Source organism: Triticum urartu, chromosome 5A, assembly GCF_056163025.1.
Source record: "Triticum urartu cultivar PI428250 chromosome 5A, HENAU_Tu73, whole genome shotgun sequence".
Classification (NCBI taxonomy): Eukaryota; Viridiplantae; Streptophyta; class Magnoliopsida; order Poales; family Poaceae; genus Triticum; species Triticum urartu.
The window spans coordinates 643279956-643296783 of NC_141877.1; the positions used below are offsets into that span (position 1 = coordinate 643279956).

At 48.3% G+C, this 16828-nt stretch overlaps 1 protein-coding gene across 1 annotated transcript; it reads right to left on the reverse strand.

The window, feature by feature from the left end:
* Positions 1–697: 697 nt before the first annotated feature.
* LOC125506335 (NAC domain-containing protein 22) lies at positions 698–2057 on the reverse strand. The gene is made up of 2 exons (XM_048671177.2): positions 1791–2057; positions 698–1691 (listed from the first exon to the last, which is right to left on the reverse strand). Exons 1-2 carry the CDS (start codon positions 1972–1974, stop codon positions 829–831), a joined length of 1047 nt encoding a protein of 348 aa, XP_048527134.1. The 5' UTR covers positions 1975–2057; the 3' UTR covers positions 698–828.
* Between the last annotated feature and the right edge of the window lie 14771 nt (positions 2058–16828).

Sequence of the window (16828 nt, forward strand, 5' to 3'; positions counted from 1 at the left end):
GTATCACAAAGTCATAAAAATATTACAGCTCGCAAGCGGAGCAAAGCAAAAGAATAAAAAGGAAAATACATGTTGACAATCACAACCGGTACGGCAATATGAAGGATAAGCTTTCTAGACTCCTATCCTGTTATGCGACCGCCATCCGAACCGGTTGAATATACCCCGTGCTACCATCTCCAACTTTATTATTAAGAGCAGGAAAATTTTATTTTTAATAACATGGAAATTTTGTTATTAAGAGCATGTCAATTTTAATTTTAGCGACATGGCAAAAAAATCATGGCAATTTTCCTCTGTGTGGAAAATAAAAATATAAAGCATGGCAAATTCCTTGAACGTATTTTTTAAATTAATATGCAAATTTGCCAAGTATGATCTTCGCTGTCTGCATTTCGGACCACGGTATTGTTTTTGTTGGTTTCTTATTTTTGAGATTTACTATGGCCTATTTGCCATATAGGTATTTTTTTGGTTGGCTACCAATGCAATTCTAGTCTGTGTTTTGTTGTATATTTTGGCAATTTTTTAGCATGTGCTTTTTATAAACAGTTTTACAGAGGGAGTATTAAAGAAGATACCAGTCATTTCCAATTTGTGAAGTTTGGCAAACACAAGACAGTTTCCTATGTTAATTCGTTGCAATCTTAGTTGCAACTGTCATGTTAAACATCACCACCTTGCTAAAACGCACAAAAGTAACATTGGGTGAACGTCTAGGTTCGAAGTGCGATGCACAACCGAATTCACAGCTAATTACCATCAACTCTGCTTTGAGCTCGCCTCTGGAGATCGACCGTGAGCTCGTCACCAGCTCCAGTCCATCGATCAATAGTAGAGCAGATGGGCGTAGGGGGACAGGCAATGCTGGTCCTGCCACGGGCTGCGGAGCTGCGTCAGGAACGGGTCCTGGAGCCAGTCGAACACTCCATGGTTGGTCGCCGCCGGGAGCTGCAGGCTGGGTAGGTCCACCACACCCTGGCTCGCCGCCGGTAGCTGCAGACTGCACATGTTCGACATCCCATGGTTCGCCGCCGGGAGCTCGAAGCCACAGGGTGGGTTCACGGCCGGGAGCTGCAGACTGAAGGGCGCGTTCGCCGCGTGCGGAAGCCACGACGTCGACTCCACGGCCACCGTGGCCAGGTCTGCTTCCTTCTTGGCTACCATGGGCGCGTCGTGGCTGCTGCTGTTGCCAGACAGCGCCACCGACGAGGAGGAGGAGGAGGGCATCAGGAAGTTGTCCCGGGCGTCGTCGGATGACGACAGGTAGAAATCGCCGGCTGCCGGGACCGGGCACGCTCTGGCCGCGCCACCGTTGCCGCGGGGCCTCTGCTTCATCTCCTCCATCTCAAAGGCTCTCTGCTCTAGCTCCTTGAGCGGCGTGGCCTTCCGGTACACCTTGCACAGCACCGTGTCCTCACTGGGCGGCGCCGCGCCGGTGTCAGGGAGGCGGTACTCGTTCATGACCCAGTCCGTCTTGGAGCCCCGGGGAGCGCGGCCCTGGTAGAAGACGAGCGTCTTCTTGAGCCCGATGACCCGCTTGGGGTCACCCGTGCTCCGGACGGCCCTGTCGGAGCCCGTCGCCTTCCAGAAACCCCGCTCCGTCGTCCGGTTCGGCCGCCCGCCGCTCCCCGCCTTCCGGTCACGCGGCACGAAGAAGTACCACTCCCTCTCCCCGATCTTTGCCATCCCTGCACATCCACACACACATCTCTGTCATCTCGCTGCTCATACAGGAGTACATCGATCGGTCGATCACTGTGACAATGTTTCTTGTGATGTGTACGTACCGGGAAGATCCCAGGGATCGTGGCGGTAAATGTTGAGGGTCCCGATGATGTCGAAGTGGAGCTTCTTGCCGAGGGCGACGCGGGAGAGGTAGAATCCCAGGAGCTCCTCCTCCGTGGGGTGGAAGCGGAAGCCGGGGAGGTCCTGATCGACCTCCATGGTCGACGCAGCCACTGCCATTGCCATTGCTCGCTGCTGCTCTGCTCGATCTACTTACAGCTTACTGGCTAGTGGCTTGTACTCGTCTTGCTAGTTGCTAAGTGGCTGGATGATGAAGGCGGCGGTGGTGGCCGGCGTCGGAGTGGTTTATATAGAGCCTGAAAGTGATGCCAACCTACGCGTTTTCCTGCAGAAAAGGGGTCGCAGTTTCTTGGCATTGGAGAAAGCGACCGGTGCTCTAGCTCGGTACGCAAGATCGAATGGATTTCTGCCGGCTTTACTCACCACTAAATTAATCACTGCCTTACTTAATTTAGATTTGGTGTTTGCAGACTCATGAAGTCACACAGATTGACTCCTTTCCTCATCCTTTTCCACATTCAGATTTCAGAGTCTCTTCTTGCCCATATACTGTATTTATCTTGTGCCACTCTCCATTTTGAAAACCTAAAGGCTAGGACTTTTAGCCAAAATAAATAAAATACTCGTAGGATAGCTTCTCGAAAGATTGCTACTACTCTCCATTTTTTAAAGCATTACATTGGTAGTGATTACTTCAGTGCACTTTCCGTGTTTATCTTGCATCTGCAGATATACTATTCAACAGCTTGATGCTAGTATATTGCGACAACATAATGTTAGGGTGTGTTTGGTGGTCTACAACCCCCCTAAACTTGTTGTCCACACGAGGCACTGGTCCACACGTGCACGAAACTTAAACCACCCTAGAGCCTTGCTCGGTTTTAACCGGTCAAATCTGCCGTTTCCGCAGACCCAGGCCCGGGGGGGGGGGGGGGGGGGGGGGGGGGGGGGTACACGCTGGTGCACTTATGCAGCAGATGGCACGACACGAAAATCTAGATGCATGGGATGACATGAAATCAGTCTCACCCCCCTTTATTCTACTGGCTAGCTCTCATAGAATAAGCCAGACAAAGAAGAAGATGTTGGAAGGGGTGACACCATCACGTCGCCTTCGCAACAGTACCACATAGTCGTCTTGCCAATGGTTACCGAGCGCGCCATAGCAATACCTAGCAGCCATCTCCGCTAGATGCATCTTGAAGATGCCGGTGCGGGAGAGAAGGTATGTGCCTCTCATCACCTCCACACGACACCAACCCAACACCAAATCCGGTATGCGTTGTCACTACCGCGTAACACCTGTGCGCGATGCCCACCAATGCTGACACATGGAAACATCTGGGACTGGCCAGACACCGAGGCCGATCCATGCCTGCCGTTCTCCGGCGCCGCCATGGCCAGGTGTCCCTCGCCGTCCACAAGACCACCTGAGCCTAGATTCAGGCTCAAGGCTTCCTGTAAAAGCTCCATGCACCTCCAAGGGAGCAACCTCCGCACCTGCCGTTAGCATCCAGACACGTGTCGCCTAAGACACCTGCAAGTTGCGTCTGGTGACCCAAATGGATGCACACCATGCCACCATGGAGCAACCTCTATGTCACCGCCGATGAAAGCCACAGATGCGCCGCCAAGACCCCGACACAGGTGAGCCTTGCCGCACTACCGGGTTCCAAGTCGTCGCTGTTGCAACTCTGAAGGAACCCGTTGATCCACCACGCTACCGTAAGGAGCTACCCCGGAGGAGGAACCTTACATGAACACAACGACCTCCCCTCCGCCCCCTCCTTGGCAGCCGTGTGGCTTAGCCCACAGCAGCCTCAGGTGGCAAAGAGAAGGTAGCGAGAAGAGGTGCGACTCGAGATCTGAGATGGGAAGAGGAAATCAGCGGCAAATCAAGGGAAGGGTGCTTCTAGGGATTGTCATGCGTGGATCATTTCTAACTTTTCTCGGGTTGTTGGAACATATGAATGAAAAGAAAATGGCAAAATCTTCAAGGATAGAAATCATTGAGTGAGTTCCTAGAAATTCAACTGGAGCAAGATCTTCTCAAATGCATAACTAAAGCAAGGGTAGAGTGCCTTGATCAATGGATTGCATCCTTGGGCTGATTTAGAGCATCTAGAACCGGGCTAGGCAAATCCGGTCCCTCAAACGCCCGCGGACGCGTCCGGCATGCCCGCGGGTGCATTCGGACAAGCCCTCATATTTCCTTCCGTGCATCCACATATCTCAAATCGGACTCTCAAATCCATGCAAATACACGCACGTCGATCATGCACCACAATGTCACACGTAAATAACAAATGTTGGTATCAAGCATACATAGTGTTTACATAGAATTTATTTGAAGTGCCAAACTCAAGCATTGCTTCCTTGGTTGCCATTGTGGATCCGATGAATCGAAGAACTCATCTTGAATCATTTGGTCAAGCTCCGTCGGTCCATACTCCTCGTCCGACGAAGCATTGGAATCCATCATTTACTAACAAAATCACAATAATTCCGGCCGGTCAATGTGCCGAACACATCAAGCGCAAGGCGGAGCCAGAGAGTTGTTGGGCGTACCACGATGGCGTCCGGGCTGACGATAACGTCCCCCGTGGCGAGGATGGGAGCACTCTTCTGGAGCTGGCGGCGGAGAGCCCGGGAACGGTTGTGGAGCGGGCGCGGCGGCGGAGCTGCGAGCCGGACGGCGTGGAGGAGAAAGACAGAGGACAGAGCAAATGGATCCGGCAGCTCAGGGGGGGGAGGGGGATTTGGTGCAATTTGGGGTGGGGTGGGGTTGTCGGGTCCGACATGGCGTGCGTGCGCCCCATATCCGCCCCATATGTAGGCTGGATATGGGGGGTGCCGGTCAGCCCGGGCGTTTGAGAGGTCCGTCTAGGTCAAAAAATCATGACCGGGCAGTGACCCGGCGGCCTGCCCGGGCATTTGAGACGGGTTTGAGGGGTCCGGTTGTAGATACTCTTACTTCCTTTGCTTTTCCCATGTTAGATAAAATGACAGTTAGATACTACGTTAGTGATCTAAAACGTTTTACATTAGTCTACAGAAGTAGCATTTTCTTAGCTTTATTTTCTTTCTGTTTTTGTTTGTAATAAACATTTGTTTTATTAACGGAAATTCACCGTAGAATGATTGCTCTAGAGTGTCTGCATAAAAAAGGCTAGAGCAGCCGCCATAGGTCAAGGTCGATTCAATTACTTCTTTACGTGCAGTATACATCTGATCAATAGTCTAAACACACAACGATAAAAGGCGTTCTTCAACTAATTTTCTATTGTGTGCACCACTCAATACAGAGTCGGAGGGTTTAGAGGGTTCACACATTCTTTTCGGAAAATTCCCAAGCGGATGAAAAGGAAGGCCTTTTAAACTTTGATGTAAAAACTAAATAAATAGTATGCTTTTCTCATTAGGTGCGCACAATCTTACTTTAAGCTAGCACAGCCGTCAACTAACACCGAATGCGATTATTTTTTTCAATTACAGCGAAGTATGGTTTAATGAGGCAGGTCCACATCGTTCATCGTATGGAAACACATGACTCGGCTGCCTGTCCACGTCAACTGAAAATTGGATCTGGCAGTATAAACTAGCCGGTTGGATCGGCCGCGATGGCGATCATTTCCAAATTTAAAACAGTCTTACTAAGTCTCGGTCGATGTTACATCCGTGAGATTTTTCGGTTGAGGTTCATGCAATTTTTTTTTCTTTTACATGTTATGTCATTTAACTGAGCCCTATTTAAGGCCACATTCAATTTAAAAGATGCTAGGGTCAGGGTCCATGTTGCTCGCAATTATATTTCTTCTTTCTCCTCGGCTCGAAGGTGGCCACATATCCACATGTATTCAAATTCTGGGCGTAACCTTGTATTTTTTTTTTTGACTAACCTAGTGTAGGAGATTGTCCGTTGGTCAGGCAAGGCAACCCTATACCATGCAATGAGTCCAGACCAAGGAGGATGGCGAAAAGTATCTCGGCGATTTCCGATCTCCGGTGACCCTATACCATGCAGTGCAGATTGCCAGAAAAGCTTAGGTCATGACTCATGACTCTATGAATGTTAGCTAGGATAGGTTTGTGTGGCTCCCATTGTCCTTTTGGTCATCTTGACCGACTTTGGTCGTCTTGACAACTAGTGTGAGGAACCCAAGCCAAGCTAGTACGTGCTCGGTTGAAGCTTGCCGGGCCGAAAATGTGAACGCTTGACCTGGAGACTAGAGATTCGTCGTCGTCGTTGTCTCATGCATGCGATGCAAGATGCAAGATGGATCACTTGCGTCGACTAGCTTAATAATCAACGGCGCGCGAAGAAACGTGTAGTGCTTAGTATACTAGTTAGGCAAATGCCCTAGAATCCATGCCGCCGTGACTCGTTCTTCTGGGTGCGTCGAGCTCATGCATCGGTTCGGCAGCGAGTACTGTGGACCGGAACGTAGAGAGCAGACCGCCGGGATACCACAGAATGCCACAGCCATGTTGACCGCCTCACAACGAGCCACTGTGGGGGTAGTATTTTCCGCGGTTTGGCCAAGTAACTGCGGTCCTCGCTTTTTTTTTAAAAGAAAAAAACGGAGGAGGACCTCTCGCCTCTGCATCTGAATGATGCATGCAGTCACTTTATTAATTATTCACACAAAACCTTATAAAGTCATACAATAGTAAGACTAAAATCACCGTCGAGGCAACATCCATCACTATTCCTATCCAGTTGTTGTAGGAATGCTGATAGTCTGAGCCTAATATCAAACAGACCTCGCAACCGAACTTAATATCTAAGACCTGATGTCCCAACCAGGACGCTTGCCGGGTATGGGGCACCCACCAGTCCGGCGCGCTCCTCAACTAGGACGCCTGCCGGGTATGAGGCCGCCACAACCACCTGACACCAATCCATCTTCAGTGTTGTACTGCTGCATCTACCTTGTCCGGTATAGCTGCCGTCGACACCACCAAGACACCAGACAACGCCACCATCTTGCGCTCGTTCATCTTCACATGCCCACCGGCGAGACCCCGCTGCTCCATGCCGCTGAGACCCGCCGTTGTCGACGTGCCAGATGCCACACCGCTCCTCCGACGCGAAACACCGCCTGCTGCCACTGGTCCCATCCCCTCCGCCTGTAGTTCCTCAAACGGAGCACCCAAACGCCCCAAGCGACGCCTTCAAGAAGGGTACGACACACACAGTGCCGCCGCCGCCCAATCTAAGGAGATTTAGGAATTTTCACCCGGGCATGAGGTCGGGGTGGAGGGCAGGAACCTCGATGGCGCCTGCAAGTAGGAAGACGGCGACCCTGGTCGTCGCCACCGCCGGGATGAACGAGTCATCCAGAGTTTCCTCCGGTCCGATGTCACCTCTACCAGCCCCCGTGAACGCACCGAGGCCGACGACCGCGATCGTAAGCCACCAAGTGCAGTGGGAGAAAGCTTGCAGCGCGAAGGAGATCCACTGGCGACTCACCGCCCACGCGGTCAAGACGTCGTCCATGCACCCCCGCGAACGTTGCTAGCCGAGTGCGCCGTCGCCATGCCTAACAGGACCGCCGCCCCTGGTCCAGGTTCCTCCACGAAGGCCGGAGTGGTGAGATCCGCCGCAAGCGACAAGATCCGGCACCGCGCGGTCGACGCCATCACCCAAGCCCGCCGTCGATCGATCCCGCTGCCGCCGGGAGCCCGCACGCTGACGGGAGTCCCACACCCATGAATCTGGACACCCGTACACCGCCGCCTCCGGGATCCGCCACACCGTCAGGAGGGCCACACCTCGTGGATTAGGACGCCCGCGCCGCCGCAGATCCGGAAACGAGAGAAGAGACCCTCCGCCGCCGCCGTCGCACGCACGAGCTTTGCCCGGTGCCGATCATCGGCAGCGGCGGAGGGGGAGAAGGGCGCTGGAGGGATTAGGCGGTGGCGACGGCGGAGCCCTTCCGAGTCGCCCGCGGGAAGGCGACTCGAGAGGGATGCGGTCCTCGCTTTGACCTCGACCTCCTTTTTTCCTGTTGAAACTAAGGACTTTCAATGGTAGTACTGTCTAGCTAGCAACGTCGTCACACTAACTAGCAGTAGCAGACAGGCGGTCGTGTCATGTCGGAGTACTGGAAGCCTCCGCCAATTTCTCGTTATTTTCTCCATGACCGATTCAGCGAGCAAATGAACAAAACAGAGCCTGAATTTTCCAAGTGCTTCATTCGTTCTTCAGTTTAGACTAGTGGTCTCCTCTACATGCGTTTCAGCTTGACTGGAAAAATATAGAGATCAAATTAGCTGCATCTTAGGTTATCTTCTATTAGTATCCAAAAACATCTTACATAATGGGATGAAGGGAGTACAGACAATATAGTAGGAAAGAAATGTTTGCGACAATGGTGCTGCGATCGGCGGACTGGAGTCCTCGGGATGGACGACGCCGGACTTTCCGTCAACGCAGCGAGGACCAACTGTCAAGTCTCGAGTCCTCCACTCGATCGTCGCACAGAGGACCAACTAGACTCGGGACCATCCAAAAGTTCCTTAAACTAACTACTAGGTTAAGATTTGCTGCGAAATTGAGTCAAGTTAATGCCCCAAATAGGGAATAGCTTCATGGCCCAGATGTGCACTATCAAGTGGGGCTTTTAGTACGGGAGATCATCGATGGTTGTGTGGTGGACAACACTATAATGTTCTCTTTTCGGACGCGTAGCTGAGCTCCGTGTAGCGTTGACACAACCTTTCAAGCTACAAACTTCGAGCATCTGCAGCAGGGACAGGGAATCGACAATCATGGACAGTTTCCGCGTTTCGACGCCATAATCGATGCGAGTACACGTACGGTAGAGAGTAAAGGAATCTATTTCAAGTGGCACCGCGTTGCTCCAAGAGACGTGCCATCAGCTAAATACTGTTAGAATAAATAGGCTTGGCCCATTCATAAATTCTGAATCTCAAATGAACCCACGAGAAAAATGGCAAGTGCTGGTGTGGTGCTAAAGTTTAGTCCAACATTTCTACCTGAGGAAGTGTTGGAACTCTTTATAGAGTGGGTTCTCTACATCACACTTAGTGAGGTGTCATGGGGAGGAAGATAAGGCCGCATGCACGCGTGCGCTCGCTCGTTCAAGGTTGTTTAGATGTATACGTGATTTATTCCTTATTTAAAATTTGAAAATTCACTTCTTTATTTTATTAATTTAGGATTTAGAAGAAGTAGTTTTTCTTTGATCCATATCTTATTTGATTCATATTATAGTATATGAATACCCTCTATACATATGAAATAATATCTACCGGCCTCGCCGCCGGGCTCCGGTCCGTTGTCTTGCAGGGGCGCGGCTTCCTTTTGCCGTTTTATTTTCGGTTGTCTTGACAAACAAGTTCATTATTTCCTTATTCGGTAAGGTTAGACTTGGAAACCAAGTCGGTTTGAGATTGTGATCGTGACACGATACCGCCTCTGGTTTTACTATATATACTGTTTACCGGCCTCGGCCAAAGGCACACCGAAATCACCTAGGGCTTTGCCTCATCTTGCAACTTGCACTACCATCGTAGTCTACTCTATCCTGAACGCCGGCTTGCATCGGCGTGCGGGAGAGCAGGTATTCAGAACCGTTTCTCCTTGTGATCCCGCACCAAGAGAGGACAAATTAGGTTTTTGGAAAGCGCTCTGCGCGACTACTCAAGTTCGTTATCACGGGTCGTCTTCCATCCAAGTCGGACGATGCTACTCATCGCCGTCAACAACAGATCGCCACCAACGTCGTCATCAACATTGTCGCTCCTGCAACAACTAACGAGCAGTGCGTCCTTTGTGTTCTGTTCATGTCTCTCTCGGTACTTGCTACTTCGTGTGTGATGCTGCTATGCAGGTTTTGTTGTTCATCTAGTTTGCTAGATTATTTCATCCTAGTCTCTATTCTAGTCTTGAATTATTTACTGGATTTAATCATGAACTCGCCTAATATTCCAACATTCCAAAAACCTACTTGTAAGCAATTTCCTGAGTTAACTATGGCTGGATTCGCTGATGCACTGAGGCCGGATAAGTTTACGCTTAGAGAGGTGGCAGATGAAGACTGCGCTCTGGCTTACTGCTTTGAAAGTTTTCCACGTTAGTGTTAGTGCTCCAAAGGGAATGTCTGAGGAAGATCTGAGAAAATTCTAGGAAGCCAATACTATGTTTGTGGGATGCATTACGAGTGTTCTTGCCGACCATCTGTGTGATGTGTACATGCACATAGAAGATGGAAAGACACTATGGGATGCACGAAATGCTAAATTCGGTGCAACAAATGCAGGCAGTGAACTGTACATCTGGAGAGTTTCCACGACTACAAGATGGTGAATAACTGTTCTGTGGCTGAACAACCTCATGAGATACAATGCATTGTGAAGGAACTGGAACTCCTTAAGTGTGTTCTACCCGACAAATTTGTTGTTGGGTGCATGATTGCAAAGTTTCCTCCTTCATGGAGGAATTCCCACAACTCTGAAACATAAGTAACAGAAGATATCAGTTAAAATCTGATTGCATCTCTTGATGTTGAAGAGAAAGCTCGTGCTAAAGACATTATTGAGAAAGGAGGTGAGGTTCAGCCTACCGCCAATATGTGCAGAGGTACCCGCAGAATAAGAACAAAGGGAAGAACAAGCCTGTTTTCAACAAGCCTACCAAGACTACTACCTTCAAGAAGAAGAAGAAGAAGTTTAATAAGGCTGAGCTAGAGTGCTACGCCTATGGGAAGTTCAGACACTTTTCCAAGGAATGCCTAGAACGTGCAGACCGCGGAGGGAAACGAGCTCCAAGATTGTCAAAACATGGTGATCACTAGCATTACTGATGGGTACGGTAATTTACCTATTGGTCTTTCATTATTTAAATCATCTTCGTGGTGGATTGATTTGGGTGCTAATGTTCACGTGTGTGCTAACGTCTCTTTGTTCACTTCTTACCAGTCGCAACAGATTCATCCGTTCTACTGGGGAATGAGTCACATGGTGTATATGAAGTTTACTTCGGGGAAGATCGTGCAGCTAAGGAACGTGCAACATGTGCCTACTATGAACAAGAATCTGGTTGGCGGCTCCCTTCTACGTCCAGATGGGTTTATGGTAGTTTTAGAGTCGAATAAAGTAATTGTGTCGAGATTTGGACAATTAGGCAAAGGCTATGAGTGTGGAGGCTTGTTCCTCTTTTTCCTTTCAGATTTTTGCGATAAGCCAGTAAACCAAAATTTTCCTAGTGTTAATGATGATGCAAGTGTTTGTCACTCTTATTTATGTCATATTAATTTTGTTTAATATCTCGGTTATCGAGCATGTGTTTAATTCTGAATTTCACTGTTGCCAAAGGTTCTAAGTGTCATAGTTGTGTGCAATCGAAGCAACCTTGAAAGCCTCACACGACTGTTGAGGAGAGAAACTTGGCACCTCTAGAACTCATACATTTTGATCTTTGTGAGATGAACGGTGTGTTGACAAAAGGTGGAAAGAGATATTTCATGACGTTGATTGATGATGCGACTAGATTTTGTTATATTTAGTTGTTGCAAACGAAAGATGAAGCTTTAGACAACTTTAAAATCTACAAATCTGAAGTTGAAAATCAACTAGAGAGAAAAGATCAAGTGTCTTAGGTCCGATCGTGGAGGAGAGTATTTTTCCAAAGTATTTTGATGAATTTTGTGAGGAACATGGTATTATTCTTGAGAGAACGCCTCCATATTATCCCCAATGAAATGGGGTTGTCAAGAGGAAACACCGCACGCTGTGACTTGGTGAATGCCATGTTAGACACTACTGATTTATCTAAGGCATGGTGGGGTGGCTTTATTGACTTTGTGTCATGTCCTGAATAGAGTTCCTAACAAGAATAAAGAGAAAACCCTTTATGAGGAGTGGGTTGGGGGAAAACCATCACTTTCTAATTTGCGCACTTGGGGATGCTTGGCAAAGGTCAATATTCCAATTCCTAAGAAACACAAACTCGGACCGAAGACAGTGTATTGTGTCCTCCTAGGTTATGCTCAACAGAGCATTGCTTATAGGTTTTTAGTGGTTAAATCCGAGGTACCCGATAAGCATGTTGACACTATAATGGAATCTTGTGGCGCAACATTTATTGAGAATATATTTACTATGAAAGATATGCATAGCATTGCTAGATTTTCTTTTGAGATAATTCATGATTCTAGTACATCTGATGAGTATTTCAAACAATCACCTAAGGAAGTCCTTGAGAAGGATAATGATGAAACTCCTGTGAGGAGCGAGAGACAAAGGGTTACAAAATCCTTTGGTGATGATTTCATTGTATACCTTGTGGACGACACTCCCAAGTCTATTGCAGAGGCATGTGCATCTCCGGATGTTGATGATTGGAATGAAGTTGTTCATAATAAGATGGACTCAATTATTTCTAACGGAACTTGGGGAGCTAAATAACCGAACATATGGTTGCAAAACTCTGGATTTAAGTGGGTTTTCAAAAAGTAGCTAAGGCCTGGTTGTACTATTGATAAGTATAAGGCGCGACTTGTGGCTAAGGACTACACTAAGAAAGAAGGCAAAGATTACTAGCGGGGCAGGTGATGATGTTATCTGCCTTTTCGCTGAGGAGAAGAGTACTATCATATCTTATCCTTCCACTGAACATTCAAATCTCACGACTCTTGATTTATCTCTATGGGATCTACTTAGCTGACAATTTTGTCCAAGTTACATTTGTGGCAAATAGTGGGGTGTGATGTTCCAACATGTATTGCATACTTTAATAGACAAGACTGTAATTTTTTTTAGCGTCAAGGATGATGTAGTTCGTACTTGTTTTGTTCAGACTTTCCTGGATTCCATAGTTCTATATTTTATTGCTTCATGAAAGTAGCCATCATATGTTTTGTTGTGATATTGGTTGGTCAATGTCTGAATACAGAGTTGTATTTATCGATATACTGTTGGGGAACGTAGTAATTTCAAAAAATTTCCTACGTTCACGCAAGATCATGGTGATGCACAGCAACGAGAGGGGAGAGTGTTGTCCACGTACCCTCGTAGACCGAAAGCGGAAGCGTTAGCACAATGCGGTTGATGTAGTCGTACGTCTTCACGATCCGACTGATCAAGTACCGAACGCACGGCACCTCCGAGTTCAGCACATGTTCAGCCCGATGACGTCCCTCGAACTCTGATCCAGCCGAGTGTTGAGGGAGAGTTTCGTCAGCACAACGGCGTGGTGATGATGTTGATGTTATACAGATGCAGGGCTTCGCCTAAGCACTGCTATAGTATTATCGAGGTGGACTATGGTGGAGGGGGGCACCGCACACGGCTAAAGGATCAAACATATCAATTGTTGTGTCTATGGGGTGCCCCCTGCCCCTGTATATAAAGGAGCAAGGGGGGGTGCGACCGGCCAGGGATGAGGCGCGCCAGGAGGAGTCCTACTCCCCCTTTCCTAGTTGGATTAGGACTTGGGAGGGGGAAAGAGTGGAGGAGAAGAAGGAAGGGGGGCGCCGCCCCCTCTCCTTGTCCTATTCGGACAGGGGGGGGGGTCGCAGCCCAGCCCTAGCCGCCTCTCCTCTCTTCCACCTAGGCCCACTAAGGCCCATTAAGTCCCCGGGGGGTTCCGGTAACCTCCCGGTACTCCGGTAAAATCCCGATTTCACCCGGAACACTTCTGATATCCAAACATAGGCTTCCAATATATCAATCTTCATGTATCGACCATTTTGAGACTCCTCGTCATGTCCGAGATCATATCCGGGACACCAAACAACCTTCGGTACATCAAATCATATAAACTCATAATATAACCATTACCGAAACTTTAAGCGTGCGGACCCTACAGGTTCGAGAACTATGTAGACATGACCGAGACACGTCTCCGGTCAATAACCAATAGCGGAACCTGGATGTTCATATTGGCTCCCACATATTCTACGAGGATCTTTATCGGTCAAACCGCATAACAACATACGTTGTTCCCTTTGTCATCGGTATGTTACTTGCCCGAGAATCGATCGTCGGTATCTCAATACCTAGTTCAATCTCGTTACCGGCAAGTCTCTTTACTCGTTACGTAATACATCATCTCGCAACTAACTCATTAGTTGCAATGCTTGCAAGGCTTAAGTGATGTGCATTACCGAGAGGGCCCAGAGATACCTCTCCGACAATCGGAGTGACAAATCCTAATCTCGAAATACGCCAACCCAACAAGTACCTTCGGAGACACTTGTAGAGCACCTTTATAATCACCCAGTTATGTTGTGACGTTTGGTAGCACACAAAGTGTTCCTCCGGTAAACGGAAGTTGCATAATCTCATAGTTATAGGAACATGTATAAGTCATGAAGAAAGCAATAGCAACATACTAAACGATCGGGTGCTAAGCTAACGGAATGGGTCATGTTAATCACATCATTCTCCTAATGATGTGACCCCATTAATCAAATGACAACCCATGTCAATGGCTAGGAAACTTAACCATCTTTGATCAACGAGCTAGTCAAGTAGAGGCATACTAGTGACATACTGTTTGTCTATGTATTCACACATGTATTATGTTTCCGGTTAATACAATTCTAGCATGAATAATAAACATTTATCATGATATAAGGAAATAAATAATAACTTTATTATTGCCTCTAGGGCATATTTCCTTCAGTCTCCCACTTGCACTAGAGTCAATAATCTAGATTACACAGTAATGATTCTAACACCCATGGAGCCTTGGTGCTGATCATGTTTTGCTTGTGGAAGAGGCTTAGTCAACGGGTCTGCAACATTCAGATCCGTATGTATCTTGCAAATTTCTATGTCTCCCACCTAGACTAAATCCCGGATGGAATTGAAGCGTCTCTTGATGTTCTTGGTTCTCTTGTGAAATCTGGATTCCTTTGCCAAGGCAATTGCTCCAGTATTGTCACAAAAGATTTTCATTGGACCCGATGCACTAGGTATGACACCTAGATCGAATATGAACTCCTTCATTTGCTGCTTTCGAAGCAGCTATGCACTCCGCTTCACATGTAGATCCTGCCACAACGCTTTGTTTAGAACTTCACCAATTGACAGCTCCACCGTTCAATGTAAACACGTATCCGGTTTGCGATTTAGAATCGTCCGGATCAGTGTCAAAGCTTGCATCAACGTAACCGTTTACGATGAGCTCTTTGTCACCTCCATAAACGAGAAACATATCCTTAGTCCTTTTTGTTGGAAATATGCCCTAGAGGCAATAATAAAATGGTTATTATTATATTTCTTTGTTCATGATAATTGTCTATTGTTCATGCTATAATTTTGTTATTCGGAAATCGTAATACATGTGTGAATACATAGACCACAACACGTCCCTAGTGAGCCTCTAGTTGACTAGCTCGTTGATCAAAAGATAGTCATGGTTTCCTGACTATGGACATTGGATGTCATTGATAATGGGATCACATCATTAGGAGAATGATGTGATGGACAAGACCCAATCGTAAGCATAGCTCAAAGATCGTGTAGTTCGTTTGCTGTAGCTTTTCCGAATGTCAAGTATCATTTCCTTAGACCATGAGATTGTGCAACTCCCGGATACCGTAGGAGTGCCTTGGGTGTGCCAAACGTCACAACGTAACTGGGTGACTATAAAGGTACACTACAGGTATCTCCGAAAGTGTTTGTTGGGTTGGCACGAATCGAGACTGGGATTTGTCACTCCGTATGACGGAGAGGCATCTCTGGGCCCACTCGGTAATGCATCATCATAATGAGCTCAATGTGACCAAGTGGTTGATCACGGGATCATGCATTACGGTACGAGTAAAGTGACCTGCCGGTAACGAGATTGAACAAGGTATTGGGATATCGACGATCGAGTCTCGGGCAAATAACGTACCGATTGACAAAGGGAATTGTATACGGATTGATTGAATCCTCGACATCGTGGTTCATCCGATGAGATCATCATGGAGCATGTGGGAGCCAACATGGGTATCCAGATCCCGCTATTGATTATTGACCGGAGAGGCGTCTCTGTCATGTCTGCATGTCTCCCGAACCCGTAGGGTCTACACACTTAAGGTTCGGTGACGCTAGGGTTGTAGAGATATTAGTATGCAGTAACCCTAAAGTTGTTCGGAGTCCCGGACATCACGAGGAGTTCCAGAATGGTCCGGAGGTAAAGATTTATATATAGGAAGTGCAGTTTCGGCCATCGGGAAAGTTTCGGGGGTCGCGGTATTGTACCGGGACCACGGAAAGGGTCCCGGGGGTCCACCGGGTGGGGCCACCTATCCCGGAGGGCCCCATGGGCTGAAGTGGGAGGGAAACCAGCCCCTGGTGGGCTGGTGCGCCCCCCTTGGGCCTTCCCTGTGCCTAGGGTTGGGAAACCCTAGGGGTGGGGGCGCCCCCCACTTGGCTTGGGGGGGAAGCCACCCCTTGGCCGCCGCCCCCCTTGGAGATTCATCTCCTAGGGCCGGCGCCCCCAAGGCCCCTATATAAAGAGGGGGGGAGGGAGAGCAGCCGCACCCTTGCTCTTGGCGCCTCCCTCTCCCTCCGTAACACCTCTCCTCCCCGCTTGCGCTTGGAAAGGCCCTGCCGGGATCCTGCTGCAGCCACCACCACGTCGTCGTGCTGCTGGATCTTCATCAACCTCTCCATCCCCCTTGCTGGATCAAGAAGGAGGAGACGTCTTCCCAACCGTAGGTGTGTTGAACGCGGAGGTGCTGTCCGTTCGGCACTTGGTCATCGGTGATTTGGATCACGACGAGTACGACTACATCAACCCCGTTCTCTTGAACGCTTCCGCGCGCGATCTACAAGGGTATGTAGATGCACTCCTCTCTCCCTCATTGCTAGATGACTCCATAGATTGATCTTGGTGATGCGTAGAAAATTTTAAAATTCTGCTACGTTCCCCAACAGTGGCATCATGAGCTAGGTCTATGCGTAGTTTCTATGCACGAGTAGAACACAAAGCAGTTGTGGGCGTCGATATTGTCAATTATCTTGCCGTTACTAGTCTTATCTTGATTCGGCGGCA

Coding starts and splice junctions, on each gene's coding strand:
- LOC125506335 (XM_048671177.2), bottom strand. CDS start 1,974: ATGGCAATGGCAGTGGCTGCGTCGACCATGGAGGTCGATCAGGACCTC. Junction 1,692..1,790: donor CGATCCCTGGGATCTTCCCG/GTACGTACACAT, acceptor GTGGATGTGCAG/GGATGGCAAAGATCGGGGAG.